A 24,860-nucleotide genomic window follows, 5' to 3' on the forward strand; every position below is an offset into this window, starting at 1 on the left:
CCTTCAAGACTGTTGGAAGACCATTTCAGGTGACTACCTCTTGAAGCTCATCGAGAGAATGCCAAGAGTGTGCAAAGCAATAATCAAAGCAAAAGGTGGCTACTTTGAAGAACCTAGAATATGACATATTTTCAGTTGTTTCACACTTTTTTGTTATGAATATAATTCCATATATAATTCCACATGTGTTAATTCATAGTTTTGATGCCTTCAGTGTGAATCTAAAATTTTCATAGTCATGAAAATAAAGAAAACTCTTTGAATGAGAAGGTGTGTCCAAACTTTTGGTCTGTGGTCTGTACTCTGTGTGTGTGTGTGTGTGTGTGTGTGTATATATATATATATATTTATATTTATTTATTTATGTGTGCGTGTAAAGACAGTATCCCTCCCATTATTTTATAAGATAACCCTATTCAATGAGACATTTGAGTCCCCAAGTCTCATGATCCAATTACTCTGGAATACTCAATAGGTAAATATCATCCAAACAAGTAAATGGAAAACTTTTTTTATTTATTCAATGTTTCAAATTACAGTATTTTAAGAAACAAAACATTTAAATACACTACCATTCAAAATTACTGGAGTACGACAACTTTCTTTTTTTCTGAAAGATGACACTCAGCAAGGCTGCATTTCTTGAGCACAAAAATCAGCATATTAGAATAATTTCTGAAGGATCGTGTGACTTAAGACTGGAGTGATGCTGGAAAATTCAGCTTTAACAATTAAAATAGAAATCAGTAACTTTTGTAATATTTTACAATATACGTTTTTATTAAATAAATGCAGCATTGGTGAGCGTAAGAGACTTGCAAAAACATTAAAAAGTGTCACAACCCCAAACTTTTACCTATAATAACAACAACAACTACTGTAGAATTACTACAGTGTGAAGTGTGAAACAAAAATGAGTTTATATGGAGGAATTCTCTGAAATGAGCTTACGGTAGGAAGACACTCTCAGCAGGGCCATGACAGCAGCAGGACAGCAAGAAAAGATGACAACCGCACAAACCTGGGGTCTTTATAGATGCCATGGCTGAGAATGTCACAGGCACTTGTGGGATCTCCGCTGAACACAAGGTGGACTAATTAGAGGAACATCATCAGAAGATAAAACTTTCAGACGGAGCAGAACCAATCCAGCCACTGCAACAGGACTGGAAGTCACTCCTTCAGAAAGCAGTTATACTGAAACAATGACAGTTCAGCTTTGAATAACTTTATTAAGAATTATTAACTTGGCAAGCACCAATAATAATAAAAAAAAAAGTTTAAAAAAATCCCAGAACACTAAATAATATGATCACAATGTCTTTATTTCATTGAATAAATTAGATGCCCGGCCCCTCCCCACAAATAAAACAAAGTATGTGCAAGAAACCCATCTGTTAAGTACCAGAAACATCATTACAAAAACTGAATGGATAGAAAGACAGGACCCAACAATAAAACAAACAGGTGGTGCTCACAGCACACCAGAAATCTGTGCAATGGCCATTTGCATTTCTGTTCCACTGATTCAGTCTCCTGCAATGAGGTCCTCCCAGAAACATCATCTACTGGCAATGAAGAATGATTCCAGGCTATAAGTGTTTGAATAAGACAGTCAAGCTCCATAGTGGTCCTTTCAAAAGCAGAAATTAGAAGAAAAAAAAAAAAGGCCAACAGAAAGCTCAGACAAGGGCTGGTAAACATGGTAGAGGATGTGAAGTGATTTAGACATGACAATCAGGGAACATTGAACCTCAGATAATATCATTCACAGAATTGTCACTATTTAGTTTTCAACACTCATTAAGTGTTGAACAAATTGTAACAGCTTGTCATTGGTGCAGAACCCCAAGGACATCTTTGTAACTTATTTACAACTAAAAGGTGCACATCAGTACCTTAAAAGGCACATTTTACTATTCCAACGTTACTAATATGCACCTTTCTGGATTAGATTAGATTCGTGGTTTTTTTTTTCTGACAGTAAGGGAAGGCAGAACAACAAGACAGAAACTGCTTACAACTCTTTTTCCAAGTTGCAAGACTGACACAAAACATTTCCTGTGAGATTTTGAGGAAATGTCACACGCATTGTGGAGAAACAGCTTTGGTGGTTTGTGCTCCAATAACATTTCAGCATTGGGGCGATGATTAATACGAGCATAATAGAGGAGACTTCCTCTTTACACACTGTAGTACAAAACCAGACTTTGTGCAAGAAGTTAAAAACCAGCAGAATCATCAGAATCATGTGCATTATGAATTCAAGAGAGATAAACACACTCCGGTATTGTCACTAGAAACAAAAAAAAGTCTATAGAAAAACAAAGCGTAACTGTTACATGAAACAACACCAACAAAGGACACAAAGACAGTAAACGTACACAAAATTACCCCAAGTCTGGGTTAGTATCACCATTCACATACTGTAAATAGAAGAACCATAACTGCATCTTCATTACAAGACAGGACAGATAAAAGACAATAAAAGACCCAGTGAGCACATAAGTTAAAACGTTAACGTCTCTATACCACGATCCATAACAGATCTGTAAAAGAATAAGACCACAAAAGACTAAATGTTTCAGCACCAGAATCCAGATCTAATGAAGGTACTGTAATCACATCCGCTCATTGCCATTATTCAAGGTGACTAAGAACCATAGGTATGTTTGTGCCATCATAACGGACTGAAAAGGAGACCAGAGACCAAGGTTCTGAAGAATAACAGACTTATATTTATCTGTGGAGAACATCCAAATACCCACTGCTGCGGACAATGGTGTATGAGAATGGAAAACATACATAACGTGCACACCACGACGGACAATGCCGGCTGATTCATCATGATTCAGATAGAACTGAGTAAAGATCATAGTCCAGACTTCTCCTCCACTCCAAACGGTAGTCGACTGTCAAAGTTACCTTGTAGGAAACACTTCTCTGTGAAGGTAATTTTCGAAGGAGAAAAAGAAGGGAGCATGAGACAAATGGAAAATGGTGCTTTGATGGAGCATTTAACCTGGCAGCAGCAGTCAATGCAATCTCCACAACACTGCTTTCCTTTAGTGTAACAAAGTCATTCTTTTTAGTGCCCATGAGTCCCATTCACACACAATCAGTCAAATCTGGCTGGGAATATCGGATTTGGCATTACAGCACTCTGATCCAGAGACTAAAACTAGAGAAAGTGGGGTTGTACATAGCATTATAGACGCTAGTCAAAAAGATGAGGTTTGTAAGGGTTAAATTGTAGTTATTAATACTACAGAAATTAACTGACACATATTCCTCTGTAGAAGGAACAAAAGAACAGCGTAACGAAACTAATGGGCAGTGTCTGTGCAAAAAAGGCACTACCCAACAGTGTCAAACTTTCATCACGGAGGCTGTTAGCCAGCTTAGTGCAGGGTGGCCCAAATATCTCCCAGAGGACCAGCCACAAACACACCTCGAGTGCCTTTTTGCTTCACCTGAACACCTCTGAGAGAAGACATGACACCTCGTTCTGCAGTCCTCTTCCTCAGTCTTCGTCGCCTCCCATCAGGAAGCCCAGTATGAAGTCACTGGTTTTCTGACGATCGTGTTGCGTCTGTTTGCCAGCGAGGTTGGGAGGCGGCCGAATGAGGAGGCTTGCGAAGAGAGTAGCTGGTGAAGAGGTACAAGAAGAGATATAACAGTGGCACACTTGAACGTTTGCAATCTGCCGGCACTAGAGAAAGCCAGACTCACCTAGGAGGTTGGCGTTCAGGTTGTTGTCAATCGAGTGTTTGAGTAATTCTCTCAAGAAGGCCATCAGGTAGCGGAACACATTGCGATGGGCTCGTGGGAGCTGAGATATTAGCTGCCGTTTACAGGAAAACAAAGAGTTAATCCTTGAACTTTATTTCTTGTTTTAAAATGCACTTTGAATCTTATATTCATCAGTGTGGCCTCAAACTTTTGGAAGCCACTGTATTTTAGATGCTTGTCATAAGATAAAAAAATATGGTTGAATGGTCAAAATGTGTGTGTGTGAGTTATATTCATAGTTTTACATAAATGCTATTTAAAGTTTTTAGGATTTTTTTTATCACCAAAAAAACAGCAACTGAACTACATAGTTAAGACTCTGCATTGTTAATTGTATATAAGTTACATCAATATTCTTCAATATAAGCAAAATGGACAATAAAATACACCCAAGTGAATCAGAATCAAATCACACTGAATGCAGAATCATATGGAGAGCTTGTGAATAGGAACTGAAACAAGAACATAGACTGCCAGACCTACCACAAATAGCATATTAAATATATAGTCTTGACAGTCCCAGTATAGTTACTGTCATGCATGTTAATCCATGTTTACCTGCTTGCACAGGCGGCTGTCATGAGAACATTCAAGACAGCGCTGATAGAGTTCGTAACACAGCACAGGCTCAGGAAGAGCCTCCAAGAAAATCAATAGTGCTTCGGCAACTGAGTGATTCGAGCCAGCTAACCAATTGTCAAGGAGAACCACGGTGAACAGTGAGAATGCACATTTTAGCATCAGGAAGAGAAAATACAGCAGTGAGAAAAAGGAAAAGACAGGGAGAGAAAAGAAAGTACACAGTGTCTCAAGGGATGTCTGGAGCACCATTACAGTAGGACAGAGGAAACATTCTCAGTCCCTCAGCTGCAGAGGGATGAATTGTGTGGGAGAGTCCAGCCAGTAAAAGCAGTTTTAAAGGTTGCCACTCGGTCACATTCACTGATGTGACAGACATTAGCATTTCTGAAAGTCCTTTAAAAAGGTTTGTACAGAGTACCAAACATTAATCTATTTGCTGGGAAAATCATCCTTTTCATTTATAAACATATTTATATTTATATTGTGGTGGGAAAGGATACGGATGGATTCAGGAATGCTGGTGTCCAAGCAGTCAATAATACTTTGTAGATCATCTTGCAGGCCAGGGGTCTGGAAAAGGTCCTCCTGTGTATAAAAAAATACTCAGTTATTTGAGATGTTATGGTTAACCATTGGAGCATTCATGCTTTATTTTATTTACCTGCTGGCAGGCCTTTGTGTAGAGGTGATTAACAAGCAACCAGACCTCTTTGGGAATCTTCAGAGGGTTATCCTCTGTTCCAGAACTGTACAACAAGAAATTAAGCCGGCATTTCTCCTGTGAAATAGAAAAAAGATCACTTTCTTACTGTATTAACTAATGTATTAACAGAGACATAAGGTACCACAAAATATTAAAACATTGACTTTTAGTTTTACTGATATTTAATTAAATGGAACTGCATGCCTTTCTGCCAAAAATAACTAAAAAAATAATTCTTAAAAATATTTTAATCTTTTTGAAAGTTTCTTATGCTCACCAAAGCTACATTTAAAAATAGTAAAAACATTAATAGTGTGAAATATTATATACATTAAATACATATAATGTAATATTGTTTTTTATTTTAATTTTACTTGTACCCTTTTTGTGGAAAGTGCCTTTAAATAAAAGATGTTTGTTAATATGGTTCCAGTACAACCTGGACAATGGCCACTTTGTTTAAATTTTAGAGCATATAACAGCAATGGATGAACAAATTCATCCATTTGACATTTGAAAAAGGTGACAAATAGTATTGCACTCTCTCTCTCTTCTACAGACGCAGAATTGTATTACATGGAAATAAGTGACAGCCCCAAGACCAATGAACAATATAAGAGGACTCATGCAATTCTCTCTCTACTAATCTAATATCGCTGGCTGGTGAGCAGTGAGCTGGGTGAGGAAAGGAGGGGTAGAATTCAAGCTGAGAGATTCAAGCCTCAGTGACTTTCATTAGCCTGAACCAGCAGAGTGACTGCAGCAAGCTGACCCGTAGGAACAGGCAAGCTCATCGAGACACTGTCACACTGGCACAAACGTTTAAAAGCAGGACAAAGTCACCCACTATCACACATGTAGGTCACAATGATTGCAGCTGTCCTATTGCATAACCTAATACATATTTTCTGTGGATAAATAGGGACTTTACCTTTTCCATGCAGCTATCCTCTCCCTGAGAGTCATGCAGACCCAGAATGATTGGTCGGAAAGGAGAAGTCAGAGGAGAAAGGATTCAAAGAATTGACAGAGATGAGACCATAGAGAAACCAACAGTGAGAACACTGAGCCAGTATTACAAAATCACAGATAAGCAGCTTTTGGCAATCAAAGGTAGGGTTGGGAACCGAGAACCGGTTCTTATTCAGTGGATAAGTGGAACCAGTTCTTATTCAGAACCAGTTCAACCTGGTAGAATATTCTTTTTATTTATTCAGAACAGGTTCTGTTTTTTTAAAAGAACCAGAACCAGAACCAATATCTAAGTTTCGGTTCCGAAAACGGTTTTGGTGCAACACGTGACCAAGTGCTGTGTTCTGATGATTTGGCTTTTCCCGTAAGGGATGTCACAAACAGAATAACAGAAACGCCGCCCTGCCTCTTTAATTACGGAGGAAATTGTTTCCAATGAAACACATTCCACAGTCGCGATGTGCCGCATTGCGTCTTTAACTGCCGAACACGTTTCCCTTGACTGTACTTGTACTCGCGCCTTTGATAACTGTGCATGTCGTTTTGTCTGACTGTACATGTACCGGTAGCGTGCCGCTAAATTACATAATATTCATCTCATATTGTCATTAAAGTACAAACTGACTTCAGCTTGGACCACTAAATAAATAGACTGCTATTGTTATGCAAGTATGAGGGCTAGATTATTTAGTGTACAGGTCATTTCAAGAGTGATAAACAAAGTGATAGAAAATATTTATTTTCATGCATTTTAAATGTTTAAAAATGTGGAAACCACTCATTGCATCACACCATCTCCTGACTGCATTATTATTTGTAAAATATGGAGTTTTATGGAGAGTGTGTATACATGATTATATAAGTATAGCAGTTTATAGTTCATTAATTTAGGGAAATGAACAAGTGTCTTAGTCCTCAAGGGATTATTTGGCCAACCAGCTACTTGGTATAAAAAAATATCAACTTTGACGCACATGCTGATCGATGGACTAGCATTACTCAACATTACTTACCTTCCAGCAACACTACATTCAATGAAGGTAAAATAGTAAAAAACATAATAATAGTTCATTTAAATAGAACCAGAATCAGAACCTGAACATTTTTATATTGTAATATATGTTGAATTTTGACATTTCCTACCTTTAAATTAATTTGACAGTAAGTAATGAACAGTATTGAGCATTGAGTAGTTGAGTATTGTGCATTTTTAATAGTTGTTTAATGATTTTAATGGAACCGGAACCATTAGGTGGAACCGGAACATTTCTAACGATTCCCAACCTTATCAAATGTGATAACTGAACAGCAAAGACAGAAAATAACTAAAGAAGACTACTCTCTAATTAAAAACTAACCATATTTTGAGAAAATAGAAGCAAATGGAAATGTTACGAACAGCACGGGTGGTTTGCATGATGACCTACTGGTTCTGAACAACCTGCATCCCATAAAAACATTTATTTATGGACTTCCTCATTATAGCCTCAAAGAAGAATCCTGTATCCCTGGACATCTAAAATCTGGGGGAAGAATTCCTGTAACCTGTGTGATTATAATCCATCTAATCAACTGAAGCTGTGGCCTGTGCCTCACCAGATCGATGAGTTTGGTGATGGGGATCTCACGGATGGGCTTCTTCATACGGCACAGGGTCTCTAAAGATGTGCCGAAACAACTGGGCAGGTAGTTTCCCGCAATAGTGATGAAGTAGTCTTTCCCTCGGTCCAGATGAAGCACCAGGATGTCCTCGATTTGATCCTCACCAGAGTTTAGCAGCATCACAGAGTCTTTACTGACATACACCTCCAGGAAGATCTCCATTGCCTCATCTACAAGGAATAGGAATATATAGATAATGTGGAGGATGCACGTTCTGCACATGAATTAAAAAAATACATCATGTTTTTTTAAACTGTATATGGCCAGCTGACAAGACACTTTAAAAGGCAATTTATTTATTCTCGTTTTCATCATTTGGCAAAATGACCCATTCACAAAACGATGGTGAACAAATTTCACATATTTTCCATAAAATTCTGTGGTCCTTCTGGACATGGATGCAAATTAATTACACTGACATTATACTGACATCTAAATGGAATATTTTTTCAAAAAAGTTTCCATGAAATTGCATTATTTTTTTTATTATTTTTTTTTTACACAGTAAAGGATAAAAGGAATTTTAAATCAAACACTTTGTACTTGTCAACTACAACATTCATTTAAATTTGATGCCATTTGAGATACTTACTAGGGTCTAGTACCCCTTCACTGGGCTCAGCACGTAGCCAGGGCTTACAGTATTGCGAATCATTGAGTTTGGGAATGAAGGCGAAGGTGCAAGCAACCTGTCCGTCATTAGTGATGAGAAAACTCTGACGCTGAAGCTGACGGAACTTCACATTCTCAAAAGTGAACTATGGGATAAAGAACAGGTGCAACATGAAAATGACGCTGTAAGCACATACAATACCATTCAAAATGTTTTTGGCAAAGCTGAATATACAGCAGCCATTCTTCAGTGTCAAATTATCCTTTAGAAAGTATGCTAATATGCTGATTTGGAGCTCAAAAAAAATTCTTATTATGATCAATGTTAAAAACAGTTCTGCTGCTTAATATTTGTGTTGATACCATAATATATTTTACATTTATAAATGAATTACAACATATCCTCAGTATGCACTGATTTGGGTGGGCACTGATGCAGATCAATTTATTTTTTACTGTATTTTCTTCTTTCTTTTATTTTAAAGACATAGCCTGGTGCATTTAGTCTGAAAGCAATTAAGACACAATTATGATCAGCCCATAATACACTTGCAGTCCAGAGAAATACTTTGATTTTTGATTGATTGATTGAAAGATTGAGCAAACATTATTGATCCTCCACTGATATACATTATATATATATATATATATAGTGGGATCTCAGAAAGACTGGAGACAGGACAGTGGATCGATGCAGAGACAGTTTGTCAGAGGAAACACTCCCCTGTCTGGCTTTCTGTCATTACCCACCTCCCGTTTTGTTAGGGACAGAGAAGGCAGAAAGTCATTTTCCATCCTGTCCATTTCCCGCACAATCTCTTCGAACACCTTCTTATAGCGATGCTCAATCACCATCTTCACCTGCAGCACACATAAAATCAATATGATGCTCTCAACTCCTTTATAGGAGCAAGATTAAAACAGTAAACCTCACCCCGATACTGAAGAGAGCGCTGACAGGTTTGTGGTCACTGGTCTTCAGCTCCATGTGACTGCGGTAGTGAAGCTGCTTCACATTGCTCCCCCTCCAGAGGATACGGTCGCACCAGGCAGGGACTCGACACTTCCCACTGTGGACGACAAAAACCAAATCATGTCACGTCAATTCTTTTCATTTTAAGATCATCAAACAATGATGTATAAAGGAAGAGGTCCTAATCTCCAAGAACTTTACCTTGAGTCCCATCGGTCTGATTTAGCATCATATTTGTAAGTTGGGCAGAAATTAATCTCCCCTTCCATGAAGTCAGTAAAGGCACGTTTAGTCTTTCTCTGGATGTTCAGCTGACAAAATGAAAAAGATGCTATTAAGTAGCTTTTAGACCAAAAATGGAAGTATGCCTGTATTTGGCTACCACTTAAAGAACATTCCATTGTCACACACACACACACACAGTAAAAGAAAAAGAAGCAACAGAAGATAAACTTAACCATATAAACACAGTTAAAAAACACTAATGAACACAAATTTGTTTTTTAATTACAAATATTAAGAAAGAGTGAAACGATAATGATATTATAAAGTAGCATCATTGCAAGGTCTCACCTGATCATACTCCTGAAGCCTCCGCAGCTCCTTCTCAGCAATAAGTTTTTTTACGTCCCCAACTTCAGGAAAACAGAGCCTGTAGTTGAGATCTCCAAGCCAAATCACCACACTTAAGAAGAGAAATCATAACACCGAACCATTTAAACATAGACCCAACATTAGCTATAAAGTTCCGTTATCTAATCACAGAAAATCAGTTTCAAAAATGGCCACTCTGTATAACCAGATGTCTGGGACACTCACTCATGTTTGACTATACTTAGAGGTGGATATTCCAGCAGGTGGAAACTCATGCGGGCACATATGTCTTTGTAGTCCTGGTTCCGCCGCTCATAATCATCCACATGAGCCGCCAAGTGAGAGTTTACGAAGCAGAAGCTAGTATTATGGAACACAAAGCGCACAGCAACTCCTCCTTTATTCCCCTACAGAAATGGAACAACAAAAGTGGATTAATATTATCAAGACACGGACACTGATCTACTGCATCATTAGCTTTGGGGTTATTTCAGTAATTCGTGTAATCGATAACCCTCTAAGATTACACTATATTTAATGCAAACACAACAAAAGATACAAATTATATGCCAACTGATAGGCTAGAAGTACTTCCTGTTTTGACAAACCACTTCCTATTGTTACAAATTCAAACGCACCATTTTATTCATGAGGCCAGTTCCCACAGACTCAGAAGCCACCTCTCGAATGTGATGTTCGTGCTCCTTGTTGACATACACCACCAGCATCATTCCCACTAGGCGAATGATACGGATCTGAAGACAGGATACAGAGCCTCATGAAAAGTTCACATAAAATAAAAACAAGCACCACATACTTTCTTCAGTTGACCACGGTAAAAACTAGACTGTTCTTTGCATTTTAAATGTTGAAGAGCAAAAATCAGTTGTCGTTTGCTCACCTGTTTGTATTTGGCTTTATGATGGAGGCTTTTCTCTACTGCCTCAACCCATAACTGTTCTTTGGATGAGTCCATATAGAAAAAGGCCTCTGTGCTCAGGTCCAGCTCCTGAAATCTGCCAAATAACAGAACAAATCAACATGAGCATAATCAATCAAATCTACGAATGGACAATTAATAATGTACAGGGCTCCAGACTTAATTCTTCCCACTGGTCGCTCTTTTGCACCTAACTTTTTCAGTTGCACGAGCACATGATTTGGTCGCAATATTTACAACATGTGATTAATCAATGCATGCTGATGAACTTTTATCATAGTTTATAGTTATATGGAAACGGTTAACATTCAACTTGTTCTTTTTCATCAGTAGTGTTATTTGTGATTTGAATTTTGTGAATGGGAGTTCCTCTTTTGCCATGCTATAAGCCAGACTTCGGATGCTTTCACTTTCGAATTCACAATCTTGTTGTCACTTTTACAAGAAAATATAATTGTCTGTTTGGCTTGCATACATCTACACACCGTTCACTTTGTAAGACTAAAACAAAATATGGATTCACTGTTATTCTTAAGTGAAAAGCACAACAATAAAACAGTAAGATACATTGACAAACTAGCTTACAAAATGTTTATTAACCAAAACGAATAAGATACTCCACATGCTTTATTATATACAGACGAATAAATTACAGAACGTTTAGCAAACACTGAGGAATCAAAAAACAACAGCCTCCATAGTGTAACACGAGATAAACAGCAAAGATAAAAAGCTTTTCAAAAAGAAAACAAAAGGAAAAGTAAAACTACACTTGCTGTCGGTGCCAGTGCTTGCATGTTTTTATCCCCCCACAAAAATACCAACGTTCACCTTCATTGGTTTAAGAAGCGGTCTTTTACTTTAGCTTGAAAACCATCCATAGTTTCCTCAATATTCATGTCATTTTTGCCTTCACGCTTGTGCTGACGTGGCAAGTATAAACCAGGCTGAGTGAGTGCGAATACCTGAGAGGATGATAGAATAGCGGGGGAGGGGTAGCGAAAACAGAGACTGACTGGATGCGCCGTTAACAAAATCGACCTGTGCATTGATTTTAAATATAATTATATAAAAATTCGGCAGTCGCTCCAGTGTGATCTCACTAAAAAAAAATTCGCACCAGCAGTAAAAATAGTCAAATAATGCAAATATTTATTCTGGAGCCTTGATGTACAATATTTAATGTCTGTCCCACTGTACTCAAAATTACAACTATAATGACTGTTTTCAAACAGGTTTCCCAAACACTGCCCCATCTGCATGCTCCAAATGTGTTTCCAGTGGAGCAAGGACTCCATGTTCTGCCACTCACCCCAGTGCGTAGACATCTGGAGGGTCTGGGTCACGACATAGCCAGGGCTCAAGACTGCTGTCAGGAGACTGACCATTGACATTCCAAGTGCCAATGAAGAACCTGTAAAACAGTGACTCAAGTCAAATGCCAGGAATCAGTAAAAACAAAATCAATCACACATTTTCAGGCCTGTTACATTTACCTGAAGTTCTTAATGTCCACGTATTCTTTCTCCTTCTTGTTGAGACGATACTTAAGAAGGCCTTCCCTTGACCCTGCGTGGGTGCTCATCATGGCCTGTCTCATGGTGTAGCTGGAAGGGCTGTCAGAGTTTTGTGCAGATGGTGGCCTTTCTTTAGTAGTTGGGCCTGCCGTGACATTATTCGATGGTGTAAATGTGCCCTTGCGAGGGGGAAGAGGGGGCAGTGGTGGAGGAGGTGGCCCTCGTTGCGCAATTATACGGTTTTTCTTGTTCTTCTTCTCTTCAAAGCCAAAATCTGTGGTCAGTGAGAGGGCGGAGTCTATAAACAGAGAGGAACAGACCAGCAAGATTGTAAGCGACAAAGTGTTCACTAGCAACTACTGTCTTTGATTTATCTACCCATGTAACCCAATGTAGAAATGGTAATGCTCTTGTATTATTTGTGCCATTTTTTTTTATAACATACCTGTGTTTGAGGGCTTTACTAAAGTGCTATTGTTGATGTTATTTGAGGTGGATTTGGAGGTTCCTCTTTGAGGTGGGACTGGAATGCAGTCTTTGACCGGAACAGGTACAACAGGCTCCATCTTTCTGGGCAGTGAACTCTTCCTCTCAGCTAAAGGTGGACCATTTAACAGTGATGTTTCATGTAGTTATGGTGAATGGCTTTTAAAATGTCTTCAGCATTGAAAAATATTTCATATTGTCACCATTTTAGTTTAGGCAGCTCTACTTTCAAGAGTGGACAGTAAAGCACAGGTCTGCTTCAGTGAACAGTAGGCATAAACACTTTGATGCAAGACTAAAAATCTGTACATTCAAACAGCCTAAGAAGGATCAAATCAACCTGTCAGAATAAACAACAACCAAAAGAAAAACAAAACAAGAAAAGCAGGTTTTCATGGTTTTTTTACTTTAAATGTTTCCCTGATCTGGACATGATCTTTCTTTTTTCAAATCTCCTTATAAGAACGAATATAAAAATCTTTAATTAGATTTCTAAAAATCTAGCAAGGACTAGGTTTTTTTTTTTGTTGGTGGCTTAACCTTTGACTTGATTATAGTTGTACTAACATAAACTAAAGTAAACCAATACTAAAGAGTTATGTGTGTCAAAATTACTGCCCGACATTGAGGTCAAATTCTTCCAGGAAGCATTCATTACCAACAACCCTATAAATCTGGGTGTTGGTTACTCTGGTAAATAAATGATTAGAGTAGTTAATAAATAAGAAATGTGGCTTGATGTTTGTGGCTGCATTCTGAGCAGGGAAAATGAGGAGGATCACCTTGCTGTTTGGCCTTCGTCACATGCTGTAAGAAGGACTGAGTGTGAACATCATCCTGCAGCTCCAGGAGAAGCTCCGGCGTTTGCTCGCCTTGAAGACGAATCTGTATTGTCGCTGTTGAGGAACATTGTGTCATATTCCCACATCGAGCTATGCATTTTATTCATTAGCAAAAGCACTTATGTATTGAAAAATAGTGTATTTAAGCTTCTACAATTTCATACAATCTATATAGATCAAATTAAATGGATAAGAGTAGCAATAAGCTGCTTAAACTGAATGCTGCTACAATAAGCTGCTTACAGAATAGATGAGTGAACTAAAATTATGTAACAATTATTTGAAAAACACTTGATGGGTATTCTACGCTGATGTAATCATCCCAACACACTGCAGACAACTGAATAAGACACTTGGCTATGATTAAATAAAATAATTTTAAACAAGCAATCATATATTAAAAAAAAACAACTGAAAAGAGGACTAATTAAAAACTTACTGTTATTCGAGATGTCAATGAGAAGCACTTCTTCAATCTCTAAAATAGGAAATTTTAAAAAGTCAGGGACAGATTTTAAGAGGACTGTACCAGGAAAGACATAACATAAAAATAACCTGCCCTCTATGGTGACAAATGATTTTCAAATATTTGATCTGGAGAGGGAGATTTCATCATTCAAAACAGTGCTTATCATCTAAGCCTCATTGACAGAGACCAAAGGTGAGTTTGAACAGGGAGGAAAATATTATAGTGAGGAGAGAGCAAATGCATTTACACGGTTACAAAAAATCCTTCTGTAAAGTATAAATAGACAATAGAAGCTTACCTCGAACTACCTGAAAATGGTTATTAATGGGGATAGAGAGCTGGGACACTGGGCTTGATACAATTGCTTCAGGATTTGCCAGAATATCCAACCTAACAACAAGAGATTCATTCATGAAATGTTGTACAAGAATACATAACCGGTTTCACAATACTTTCTTTATCAATTCATTTTAACCTAGGATTTTAACACAGTCGGTTTATACAGTACATTTATTTTTTTTCGACAGAAGCATGCTCAGTTTACAAAAAAATAAAAATAATAATAATAATAATAGTTTATACGTTTAGCATGCGGTACACTGTAGAGTATCATTCAACAGTTTAGGGTCAGTTCGATTTCATTTTTTTAAGGAGATTCATCAAAAGTGACATGGAGAAGACATTTTAATGCTACAATATATTTATAATGTTACAAAAGATTTCCATTTCAAATAAATGCTGTTCTTTTGAACTTTCTATTCATCAAAGAATCAAAAAAAAAAAAAACTACATCCAGGTTTCAGCAAAAGTATTAAGCAGCACAACTGTTTAACATTATTAATAATTAGAATAGATGTTTCTTGAGCAGCGAATCATATTAGCATATAAGAATGATTTCTGAAGGATCGTGTGACACCGAAGAAAAGAAAAGTCAGCTTTGTCATCACAATAATACATTTTAAAAAATATTACAATAGAAAATTGTTATTTTTAAATTGTGAGAATATTATTTCACAGGGTTGCTGTTTTTACTGTAATTGTGATCAAATAAAATGCAGCATTAGTGAACACAAGAGACATTGTCAAATCTTACTGACCTCAAACTTTTGAATGGTATTGTATCTCTCATAGTTCCACTATGGTCCATCATAATCTTATCTCATCAAAAATGTATCTTCAGAATGTAGAGGGTGGAGGGAAGCTTATGGAAATGCAGCCGGCTAAATGCATATTGGAGGGCTAATTGCAGACTATATTTCACTCTGACAATAACAGTGCCAACTCCAGGGCATCAGATTCCTCTCAACATGGTCTTACCTACATTACACTACATGAAAAACTAAATTACAGTGGATTATTGGAAAAACCTTCAGATATCACTGCCTAAAGTGTGCTCTGCAAACGCATGCAGACAAGACTAGAACCCCTCTGCTGCCTGTGAGCCCCTCTCATTCAGTCTCAGAAGACGCTAATTGCTGTAATGGATGCTGTTGCCAGGAAACGCAGCACTCATGAACAAGGGAAATTTGGCCTAGAATTACTAAGCAATCTCACATTCAATCAATACAAATAATAGCCCAGTGTAGCGATGATGGTTATAATCTGCTAATGCCAAAAATATTTCCTTATTCTCAGAGGTTAAAAAGTGTCATTTGCTGCCTCATTAACATTTCATTATCTACACAACTCAAAATTGTTTTGCAGTTCAAGCACTCCCCATCCACCCCAAAGGTTCTCCGGCGAAATGAAACATTATATACTTTTATTAGCTGGTAATACCTTCAGTGATCTATACAAAGATGCTCTAGCAGTTCAGGTGAAATTAAAATTGCGTTCTCATCTGCTCACCCTTACGTTGTTGCAAACCCATAAGACTTTTGCTCAGCTATTAACCACAAACCTGAAGAGAAACCTGAAACCTGAGATGTAATAATTTTGGCACTAAACATTTAAACACTGATCAAAGCACTGTACATAAATAGAGCTAATCAAATACGGTAAAGGAAAGCTTGAGTGTGTTTGTTCTTGTGTCACACAAGCATGTTTCAGTTTCCTCAATAACCAATTAAGTTTGTTCTTGCACGTCAAGCAAGGTACAGTTGAGCTGCCATTGACTGTATTTTTTGTGCTCTATGTATAGGTGATGATCAATGTTTATTTGTGAATAAATGCCTAAATTATTGTCATTTTTATGTAAACTATCACTTTAGTCTTCATTTGTTGCTCTAACTTTGTGGTTCCCGATCCTGATCCTGGAGAACCCCAACATGGCAGATTTTCGATGTGCTTCATATCTGACACAAACACTTGAGGTCTTAATTTTTATGAATGAGCTAACGAGGTGTATTTGATTAGAGAGACACCTACAATGTGCAGTGTTGGAGGTTCTCAAGAATCAGGATTGGGAACCACTGCTCTAACTGATTTCCCATAATCCAAGAGTTTTGTAAAGCATGACTAACTACAAAAGCAATTTGCATAAAAGATTTCGGTTGCACTTTATTTTACAGTACGTGTACTAACATGTACTTATAGTGTACTTACAGTGTATTTATCTAAGAAAGTTCTGGTATCACAAGGTAACTAGATGGGGTAGGGTTAGGTTTAGGGGTAGGTTCAGGGTTAGTACCTAGTTATTACATAGTTATTGTAATAACTATAATAAGTACATAGTATGTACATGAGGAACAGGACTGTTAAATAAAGTGCTACCCTCTCAATGCATATTTTAACATCTAATGCCTAATACTCACAGTCAATGTCTGAAATATCAACTGTGCACTTTGTTCTAATTATTATGAGATCCTTTTCATTACACAAATGGATGTATTCAAAAAATAACATCTGTGACGTCTTTTGCCCAGGCAATTCTTGAGCTTTGCATAAAGCAGAGTGTGTACAGTTTTAATGCAGTTAAAGAGTTTGTGTGCTCATGTGAGGCCTATTAGGCTCCAGGACACCGAGGTGGAATGCAGAATAATGGGCAGCACGCTGGCATCCACCAAACACACAACGAAAGCCACACTGCCTCATCGCACAATCTTTCACAGAGTCTTCTGACACCTATAGCAACCAGCATCTAGGGCAATATGCAATTCACAGTTCTTTCACATTCATCTTTCATAGAAGCAGAGGTTGTCACAGTTGGATAAACCAGTAGTGAATGAGAGACTACAACAAAGTTGCTGAAGATCAAGAATCACGTACATCAGATTGAAAGGAAATTTATTTCTGATGCTCATATTTCTCAACAAATCCTGTTTTCCACAAAAGCACTGTTTAGTATAACAGCAAAACCATGTGAATCAAGTGGAATGAAAACTGAGATTAAACAGTCTACTCACTTGAACTGTCCAGAACACTCTAACAGGGACAGGAGTCTTGGTTCTTTTTGTCCGTTTCTGAGCTCATGTCCTCTGACAGTCTGTAAAATCACTGTTAAGGATTCAATTGAATAGCTGGAGGCAGAGGGAAAGGGAATAGGGTGGAAAGTGAGACGTCTCGTGGCTCTCCCATGCTCCCTCTCTCACACAATCAAAGAACTTGTTGGACTTTATGGGTAAGTAATAAAAGATTAGTGAAAATCTCCATCATACTTCAAGATATACATTAAAAAAAAATCATTAAAGGCGCTACTCTCATAATAAACAGCCCCTGTTCTGTAACATCTATAATGTCGTAACTTACAGACACATCATATCAAGTGACAACAATGTCACGCAATGATGTTCAAGTTATTCCTAAGAAATATAAAAGCATGGTCAAACAAAACGCTCACCATGAGACGCTTGTGTATGAATTATGTCAGACAGCAGAGAGAAAACGGCAACCCAGATGACAACATCTGAATTCGGTTCAGGCTCTTTAATACACTGACGAGACGAAAATAATTGTTATTTTTTACCATTACAGCTACTAGCTGAACTAGGCTAACAAGACACGGCTAAATTACACAGCTACTGCTCTTTACAAAATTAAATGAACAACCGAGTTTCCAAATAAAGGATACGGCCAAACACTGGCTATCGGATATCCCGAGTGAAGACTCCATCATGAATGTTGTTAAATGTTCTGAATTAAAGCCGTCAGGCGGCTAGCTAACAGGCTAAACAACTCAGCGCGAGGGTTTTCTCATGTCAGGCTCCACCCCTCACCTCGCATGCTGTGCTGGCCTTCCGGGCTGATTGAGACGGATCTCTATCGGGAAATAATTTAACCCGTAAAACGGGGTTTTAATAAACACGGGTGGTAAAAACAAAACAATCAATGAAAAGTTACACTCGCTATTCCAAAAAGCAGTGACGTAAAAGAGCGCGCGTCAGATTGTGAGCCCGTGCGGTGTCTTTGAACCTCAGAGAAAACGTCTCCGGTTTACTATCGTATCCTCGGTTCCCTGATAGGCGGGAACGAGACTGTTGAGTTATCGCCTCGACAAGGGAACGGTTCTGTTGTCGCGTTAATAGTTAAATGACATCTCGAGTGATGTTCGGGTTTGGCAAAAATATGTTACAAAACATAACCGGTCAAGTATGAGTTCCGAGGTCATCATCACCGCGCTGTCCGGACGCAGCAACAACATTGGGCGTGTTATGCAATGCTTGGGGACGTCATGGATACTCAACTTTTTCGCAATAAAAAAATGGGTCACGACATACTTTAAATATTGACTTTGTAGAGTTTCCGTCAAACGCCCTGATATTAATCAGAGAGGAAGTTGTTGCTAAATCTCAAATATCCAAATGGATATAGGGCTTGTGGGCGTCTTTTTGGGTGCATAACTTTGTGTGTGTGTGTGTAATGCAAGTGTATTATTATTTCAGTCACACCCAGAACAAATTATGTTTTTTTATTCAAAGCAAATTCCAAATAAATTGTTTTATAAGCACACTATTATTTTATTTGTAATGTGCACTCCAAATAAATCATATTACAGACTTCCAGTCATTTAAAAAAAAACAGTTTAAATTATATATAAATATGAAACTGCATAGGCTACATAAAGTCTATTCAGAAAACATAAGCAGGTTGATTCTTGTCACATTTAAGAAAATCTAATCTTGTACTTCACTCATGTTATATTGTATAATTAGTAGTAATTTAAATAGGGAAAACCGTCAGATATGCACAGAACATCAAGATTAAGCAGATGAGGTTTTGATTTTGTGCATAGCATAAGGGCTGGAGCTGATATGAGGCCAGATGTCTCCATTGGCCGCCTCAGGTTTGTCCTCATCCTTCCTGTCCTCCATCACCACTGTCATTATCATCTCTGGGTTGAAGACGTCTGGCGTGTAGTAAGGGCGCGCGAGGTGACGAAAAGAAGACCGCAAGTAGGCATCATCTTCATCAAAATCATCTATTTGTCCTCCATGTGTCCTCCTGGAGGACTTGAGCTCATCTCCTAGCTCAGAGGCCAGGTCTTTCAGATCTCTAATCAGGGTGGACTTGAGACCGAACAAACACAGCAAGAAAAACAGACCGGCACAGATACCAGAAACAAAGTATAAAGCCACTGCCTCCGGAAGACCTTGGGGAAATGGAAAAGTGAGGCCAGGATGAACAATACAATCAACAATATCGAGGACAATATCGTATATGAAGGCCATTGCTGACTGCGGATGTTAGCAAACTATAAAATAAAAATAAAAACATAATTATTCATATTAATTTGTTCTCTAAGGCTTTGGCATGTGTATATTAAGCGTTTACTGATTATTTACATGTATGTTGCATATAACAAAACGTGTACATTTTTAAAATTGAATAAATAGTTGATCATACAAAAGAAAGATGAATAATATTAAGTAAAAAATGGCATTAAATCATTGGAACATTCTGGGATCAGATCAAATAACTAACATACCCTGGATTTGGGAAAAGATTTCCAGAGAGTTGGTGAAAATGTTTTGTGGTCTGGACACACCGGGGCCAGTGTACCACCCTCCTGTGAAGGAGGATCCAGCAGTCAGCAAGACCATCAACAACGATGACTGGCAGTTGTGTTGAGCCACAGGTCAAAAGTTTACATTTAGCTTTAAAAATCTGCTAAATGTTAATCATTTTTAAATAATATCAAGGATAGTAGAAATGCTTTTTAGTTTTTATCTGAATATCACATAACAGATGTTTACACCCTAATCAAAAGTTTACAAATGCTAGCTTAACTGCTCAGAACAATCAGTGAATGGACTCATAAACAGTTATCAAAAATAGAGTCATAAATCATCCAGGTAAGAACAAAAAGTATTAAGAATCAAGAGTATGCAAACTTATTTATAAATATAGATATTATTTAGTCTTGTGGACTATATGCGAAGTGAAATAGTTTATTTGGGGCAAAAAAACAAAACAAATAAATTAATAAAAATGCAATTTTTATGTTCCCTTTTATTTTATCAAAACTACTAACATACTGAAAATTATGCAAGTTGTATGTAAATCTTTTTACCACAACTTTGCTGTCATTTTTTCATATGCAATACTCACGAATGAGTTACAGTTATTATATTTTTAATACAATCTGGTTTATTCAGTTGAAAATTAGCTTAGTAATGAAGACAATTAGCACTATAAAATAATTTTTCTTACCATGTGTATAGTCAGAGAGCAAGAAAGGATCTATGTTTCCACGTCCAACATCTTCCAGGAGATACCGTGGTACTAAATACACAACAACAAAGTACATATTTTTATGACTGCTTCAACATTAATGTAAAGTATTTGTAGTTTCTCTAAACCTATTGAAACATACCACAAGTGAAGGAGACTCGCAAGTGCTTTTTGGTCCCAGGGAAACAGGGGTCTCCAAATCCCTGAGCATCGGCCAGCACAGAGCAGTTTGTCCTGCCATGACACTTCCTTGACACTCTCCTTAAAGCTGACGGAGACAAGCACTCTAACAGGAAACAAGCATTTAAACATAATCTCATTAAATTAATGAGTGCTTTTAAACATATCTGATGATCTCTGTTCTATATTGTTCAATAAAAAAGGATTTGAACACATGAATTGGTGCCTCTGCTGTTGTAGCAAAACCTTCCCACTAGATGGGAGAAGTGTGTTATTTCAGTCTCAGACCTATGTCTGGTTTTGTTTTAGCCTCTTGAGGGCATTCAAGGCTGTCATGCTCCAGGTGGCCAAACGTGGCTGAATAGATGGCCAAAACCGTGTCATTCTTACAGGCCAGCTTCAGCCGCTCATTCTCACACACTGTTCTCGAGCGATGATGCTCTGTGAAGAAGGGAAAATCATTAGGTGTGTGGAAAACTGTGGATTCAAGGGTTTACATGCTTATTTTATGCCTACTGATCAGACTATTTCACCATTACTTTCAATCAGATCGAAATACATTCAAATCAAGCTCTGTCGGATTAACTGAAGCGTTTTTAATCCAGTTGAGCCATCATTTTTGATTAGTTGGGTGCATGTAATGTAGATATAGATGTCCTGTTTGGTTACAAAATATTGCACAGATATTGGTGTCTCACCAGGCTTGCACTTGTAGGAGACAATAATGTATTTTCTGGTTTCAGGGCAGGGATCTTGACCAAACACAGGACTCGCCACAGGAATCTGACACTGCCGTCGGTCCTGGCACTCAGACATCACTTTCTAGACATTAAAAACACACATTCTGGCTGAAATTCATTCATTATTATGAGCTCTAGAGATTTGCTATCTCTAGAATGAGGAAATGGTGATCAAAGATACCTGAATGGCTGCGGTTGATATACAGTCTGTGTTTTCCTCCGTTATGTTTGGGTTTGCGTGTGGGCATAGATATGGACTTGGAACACGGCGTCCATAAAATGCTGAGATAACAGCCACAGATGTTCTGGTGGGGCATCTGATGGACAGCGTCTCTCCATCACACGCATGGGCAGTGTGGTTCTTAAGAATCCTGTGGAGGTAATCTAAAAGAAAGTACATGCAGACTTCAGCTGCAGATGAAACATCATTTAAGCATCACTACTGTTGCCGAGATAAAGGCCTATGTCATAGCTCAGCATACAAACAAGGCATTATGAATGCTTTTAGAAAACAGCATTGTAGACCACAACTAATGCTCACTGATTCTCCCAACATGTTGCAGGGCAAATCCAGCAGAATGACAATGGGAAAACTAACTCCCTCCCTAATAAAATCTTGTGAGGTGTGGCTGACATTAAAACTTTATAATGCAGAAAGCTCTTCTTGGTTTCTACCACAACTGCTGTTTTAATCTTAAAGATACAGTAATACAATAAGTGAGATTTCCAACTGGGTTTGAACCCAGGAAGGGAGAACTGCAACAAGAAAAAAAAGAAAAGGAAAACATAAAATAAATGTGTTAATTATTTAGCATTTTGGCGGGCCTATGAAATGTTTTATGAAACTTTTGTAATAATAGTTTTCAGTGGCTTTGAAGCAGAAAAAGGCAAATACACCATACAAATTATTAATATTGCAAATTTTATTATTACAAATTATTAATACAAGTTAATAAATTTCAGTGATTTAGGAGGGAGAAATGGTGAATATATATATATATGTATATATATATATATATATATATATATATATATATATATACAAATTAAATAATAATAATAATAATAAAATAAAAAATACTGGTAAGCCTATGGATTTATTTATATTATTAATGCACTATGCATAATTTTATTAATACTTTTTGAAGAGAATTAGACTAAATAAATCTATAGTTAAAAAATAATAATAAAATAAACTAAACATCAGCTAACTTTGTCAGAAAATTGCAGTGAAAGAAAGGCAGAGGTCAGAGGTAATGACCCCAATAGGATTTGAAAGAAGATTTCCTGTTCACTGAATGGCAGACTTGGGATTTAAATTTTGGAGAACATACTTCAGAACATTTCTTTGCCAAGATTTCTTTCTTGTCCTCCACTTTTCCACACATCTCAGGTTTCTAGACTGTTATTTTTTAAACAAGCAGGGCTACGTTCCTTCACCGGTCTATATCCATTAGTATTCAGGGAGACGGAACTGGATCAATGCCAATTGTAATGTTTGGCCTGTCTCTCTCTCTCTCTCTCTCTCTCTCTCTCTTTCTCTCTCGCTCACTCTCTCGGGTTAGGCCATTCTGCATCTTTAGAGTCCTCTGTTATGCAGTGCCAGGCACGGACACACTCACAAATAAACACAATGAGCTATTCTTGGCTTATTATTACTTGAAGCAACAGAACAGCGGAATTAAGCCAACATTTGTCAGGCACACTTAAATCATGACTTCTGTGGTACTGTGACACATAAACACTGCAGCTGGCTTCATATTTGTTGATTCTAATGTCTTTTGAAGCCCAAATATAGTGTATTTTGCACTCCTTCAGCCTAGCTTTTACACAAAATATTTGTCTTTGGTTCAGAATGGATTAATGTAGATAACAGCCTCCCTTTATTTTATGGATTGTCCTAGGATGGTGGAGGAGGATTGGGACAGTTCTGTGACTCTTTAACACCCGTCTCTCTTAAGCTGATACACTACAGATTGTTGACAAGGATTATTTGAAAGACAAAATACAAAATGATCTCTTTCCTTTGGGAAGTTCGCTCGAGGACAGCATGCTGAATTTCCTCTATCACAGCCACAAAATCTGAGAAAAACACTCACCAGAGAAATCTGGAGCTGACGAGGTTTGCCGTGTGTTGAGAGCTAGGGCGACAGAGAGGAAACACCAGGACCAACAAGAGCTCCATGGAGACATAGTGCACAATGCACATTACGAAGCGCTGTGATTTTTAACTAGGAGAAATTGGTTGGCTTTTTACAGCCCTCTGACTTCTGACCAGGAGAAAGGGGTCAATGGTGGCATTGTGTTGAGCAGAGAACAAGCGCTCTTTCAGCAGCAATGAGACTGACATACATTTGTGTCATTGCACTAATTAGACTGTTTTCATGCTTGTTTTCCATTTATTTATCAAAAGGGCTATTGGAGGTGACAAAATTCACATGTCTGTTTTTAATAAGCAGCTACTCTGATGATAATAAATTTAGTTCCAGTCAAAAGTTCAGCACAGATCAGTTTTCAGTAATTAATACTGATCAGTCTGAATCAGACATATCTGTTATAAGTTTAATTAACCCGAAAAGAACATTAGTGTAAGATATTAAGAAGTGTTTTCATATATAAATTTCATATAAATAGATTTCAAAAGGTTTACTATATCTTGAAATATATTTATTTTAAATATAATACGTTCATATTATACATAATACAAATAGTACTTTTTGAAATAGAATTAATTTTCTTGTTTTAAGCATTTATCACAGAAAATTATACCCTTAATATAAAGCACATTTGCTGGTGGAGGTAGAAAAAATAAACCAATACTGTATGTAAATTAGCAAGTATTTTATTTTCAGCAAGTTTATTTTGTATTCAATTGATCAAAAGTGACGTGAACTTTTGAAGGGCAGTGTACATAAAATAGATATTCTCTGAAAGTGTCATTATTTTACAAACTTCTTTTTTTTTTTTTTTTTGATTTTGTTTTAAGTAGGTTAATTTAATATGAATTTATTTTTGGCATGCATTTATCCCTACATTCAGATTCCTCTATTAAGAAAAAAAACAAACAAGAAATGATCTTTGCTGAGCTTGACTGTTTTGTTTCATTTGCTTGTGTTGATGTACAGTTACAGCAGTGGGCCCTCATGATCAACATTTGGGGTCCTGTTTCAGGAGATAAATTAAGGAT

General features: G+C 37.4%; 2 protein-coding genes across 5 annotated transcripts; both read right to left on the minus strand.

Moving 5' to 3' along the window:
* Positions 1-1,967: 1,967 nt before the first annotated feature.
* On the minus strand, positions 1,968-18,488 carry LOC113057724 (inositol polyphosphate 5-phosphatase OCRL-1-like). Of its 4 annotated transcripts, XM_026225222.1 has the most exons (23): positions 18,154-18,488; positions 17,489-17,568; positions 14,443-14,534; positions 14,115-14,153; positions 13,616-13,729; positions 12,793-12,942; positions 12,327-12,645; positions 12,143-12,244; positions 10,792-10,906; positions 10,529-10,645; positions 10,116-10,297; positions 9,870-9,981; positions 9,498-9,607; positions 9,258-9,393; positions 9,074-9,184; positions 8,304-8,469; positions 7,646-7,881; positions 6,009-6,032; positions 5,036-5,152; positions 4,875-4,959; positions 4,351-4,478; positions 3,733-3,844; positions 1,968-3,648 (listed from the first exon to the last, which is right to left on the minus strand). In XM_026225222.1, exons 1-23 carry the CDS (start codon positions 18,196-18,198, stop codon positions 3,524-3,526), a joined length of 2,817 nt encoding a protein of 938 aa, XP_026081007.1. In that variant the 5' UTR covers positions 18,199-18,488; the 3' UTR covers positions 1,968-3,523. The 4 variants fall into 4 exon arrangements, with proteins under 4 accessions (XP_026081007.1, XP_026081008.1, XP_026081009.1 ...); XM_026225223.1 differs by lacking the exon at positions 6,009-6,032; XM_026225224.1 differs by lacking the exon at positions 14,443-14,534 and having other exon boundaries at positions 18,154-18,173.
* Positions 18,489-19,134: 646 nt separating this feature from the next.
* LOC113057726 (protein eva-1 homolog C-like) lies at positions 19,135-23,942 on the minus strand. Its single transcript, XM_026225226.1, has 8 exons — positions 23,773-23,942; positions 21,855-22,057; positions 21,632-21,755; positions 21,222-21,374; positions 20,896-21,039; positions 20,733-20,804; positions 20,008-20,088; positions 19,135-19,671 (listed from the first exon to the last, which is right to left on the minus strand). The coding sequence occupies exons 1-8, from the start codon at positions 23,864-23,866 to the stop codon at positions 19,283-19,285; spliced, it is 1,260 nt and encodes a 419-aa protein (XP_026081011.1). The 5' UTR covers positions 23,867-23,942; the 3' UTR covers positions 19,135-19,282.
* Positions 23,943-24,860: the final 918 nt, after the last annotated feature.

The sequence above is a fragment of the Carassius auratus genome, chromosome 39 (genome assembly GCF_003368295.1).
Source record: "Carassius auratus strain Wakin chromosome 39, ASM336829v1, whole genome shotgun sequence".
In the NCBI taxonomy this organism is placed as follows: Eukaryota; Metazoa; Chordata; class Actinopteri; order Cypriniformes; family Cyprinidae; genus Carassius; species Carassius auratus.

What these genes read in the sequence shown, in the direction of transcription:
- LOC113057726 (XM_026225226.1), bottom strand. Translation starts at nt 23,866, where the DNA reads ATGTCTCCATGGAGCTCTTGTTGGTCCTGGTGTTTCCTCTCTGTCGCC. An exon ending in GTCAGCTCCAGATTTCTCTG is followed by an intron (nt 22,058 to 23,772) that starts GTGAGTGTTTTT and finishes ACTTTCTTTTAG; the next exon opens with ATTACCTCCACAGGATTCTT. An exon ending in AATCTTTTCCCAAATCCAGG is followed by an intron (nt 19,672 to 20,007) that starts GTATGTTAGTTA and finishes CATTTCCCCAAG; the next exon opens with GTCTTCCGGAGGCAGTGGCT.
- LOC113057724 (XM_026225222.1), bottom strand. Translation starts at nt 18,198, where the DNA reads ATGATGGAGTCTTCACTCGGGATATCCGATAGCCAGTGTTTGGCC. An exon ending in CATTGACATCTCGAATAACA is followed by an intron (nt 13,730 to 14,114) that starts GTAAGTTTTTAA and finishes GTTCCTCAACAG; the next exon opens with CGACAATACAGATTCGTCTT. An exon ending in TGTCCCTAACAAAACGGGAG is followed by an intron (nt 8,470 to 9,073) that starts GTGGGTAATGAC and finishes TTTATCCCATAG; the next exon opens with TTCACTTTTGAGAATGTGAA.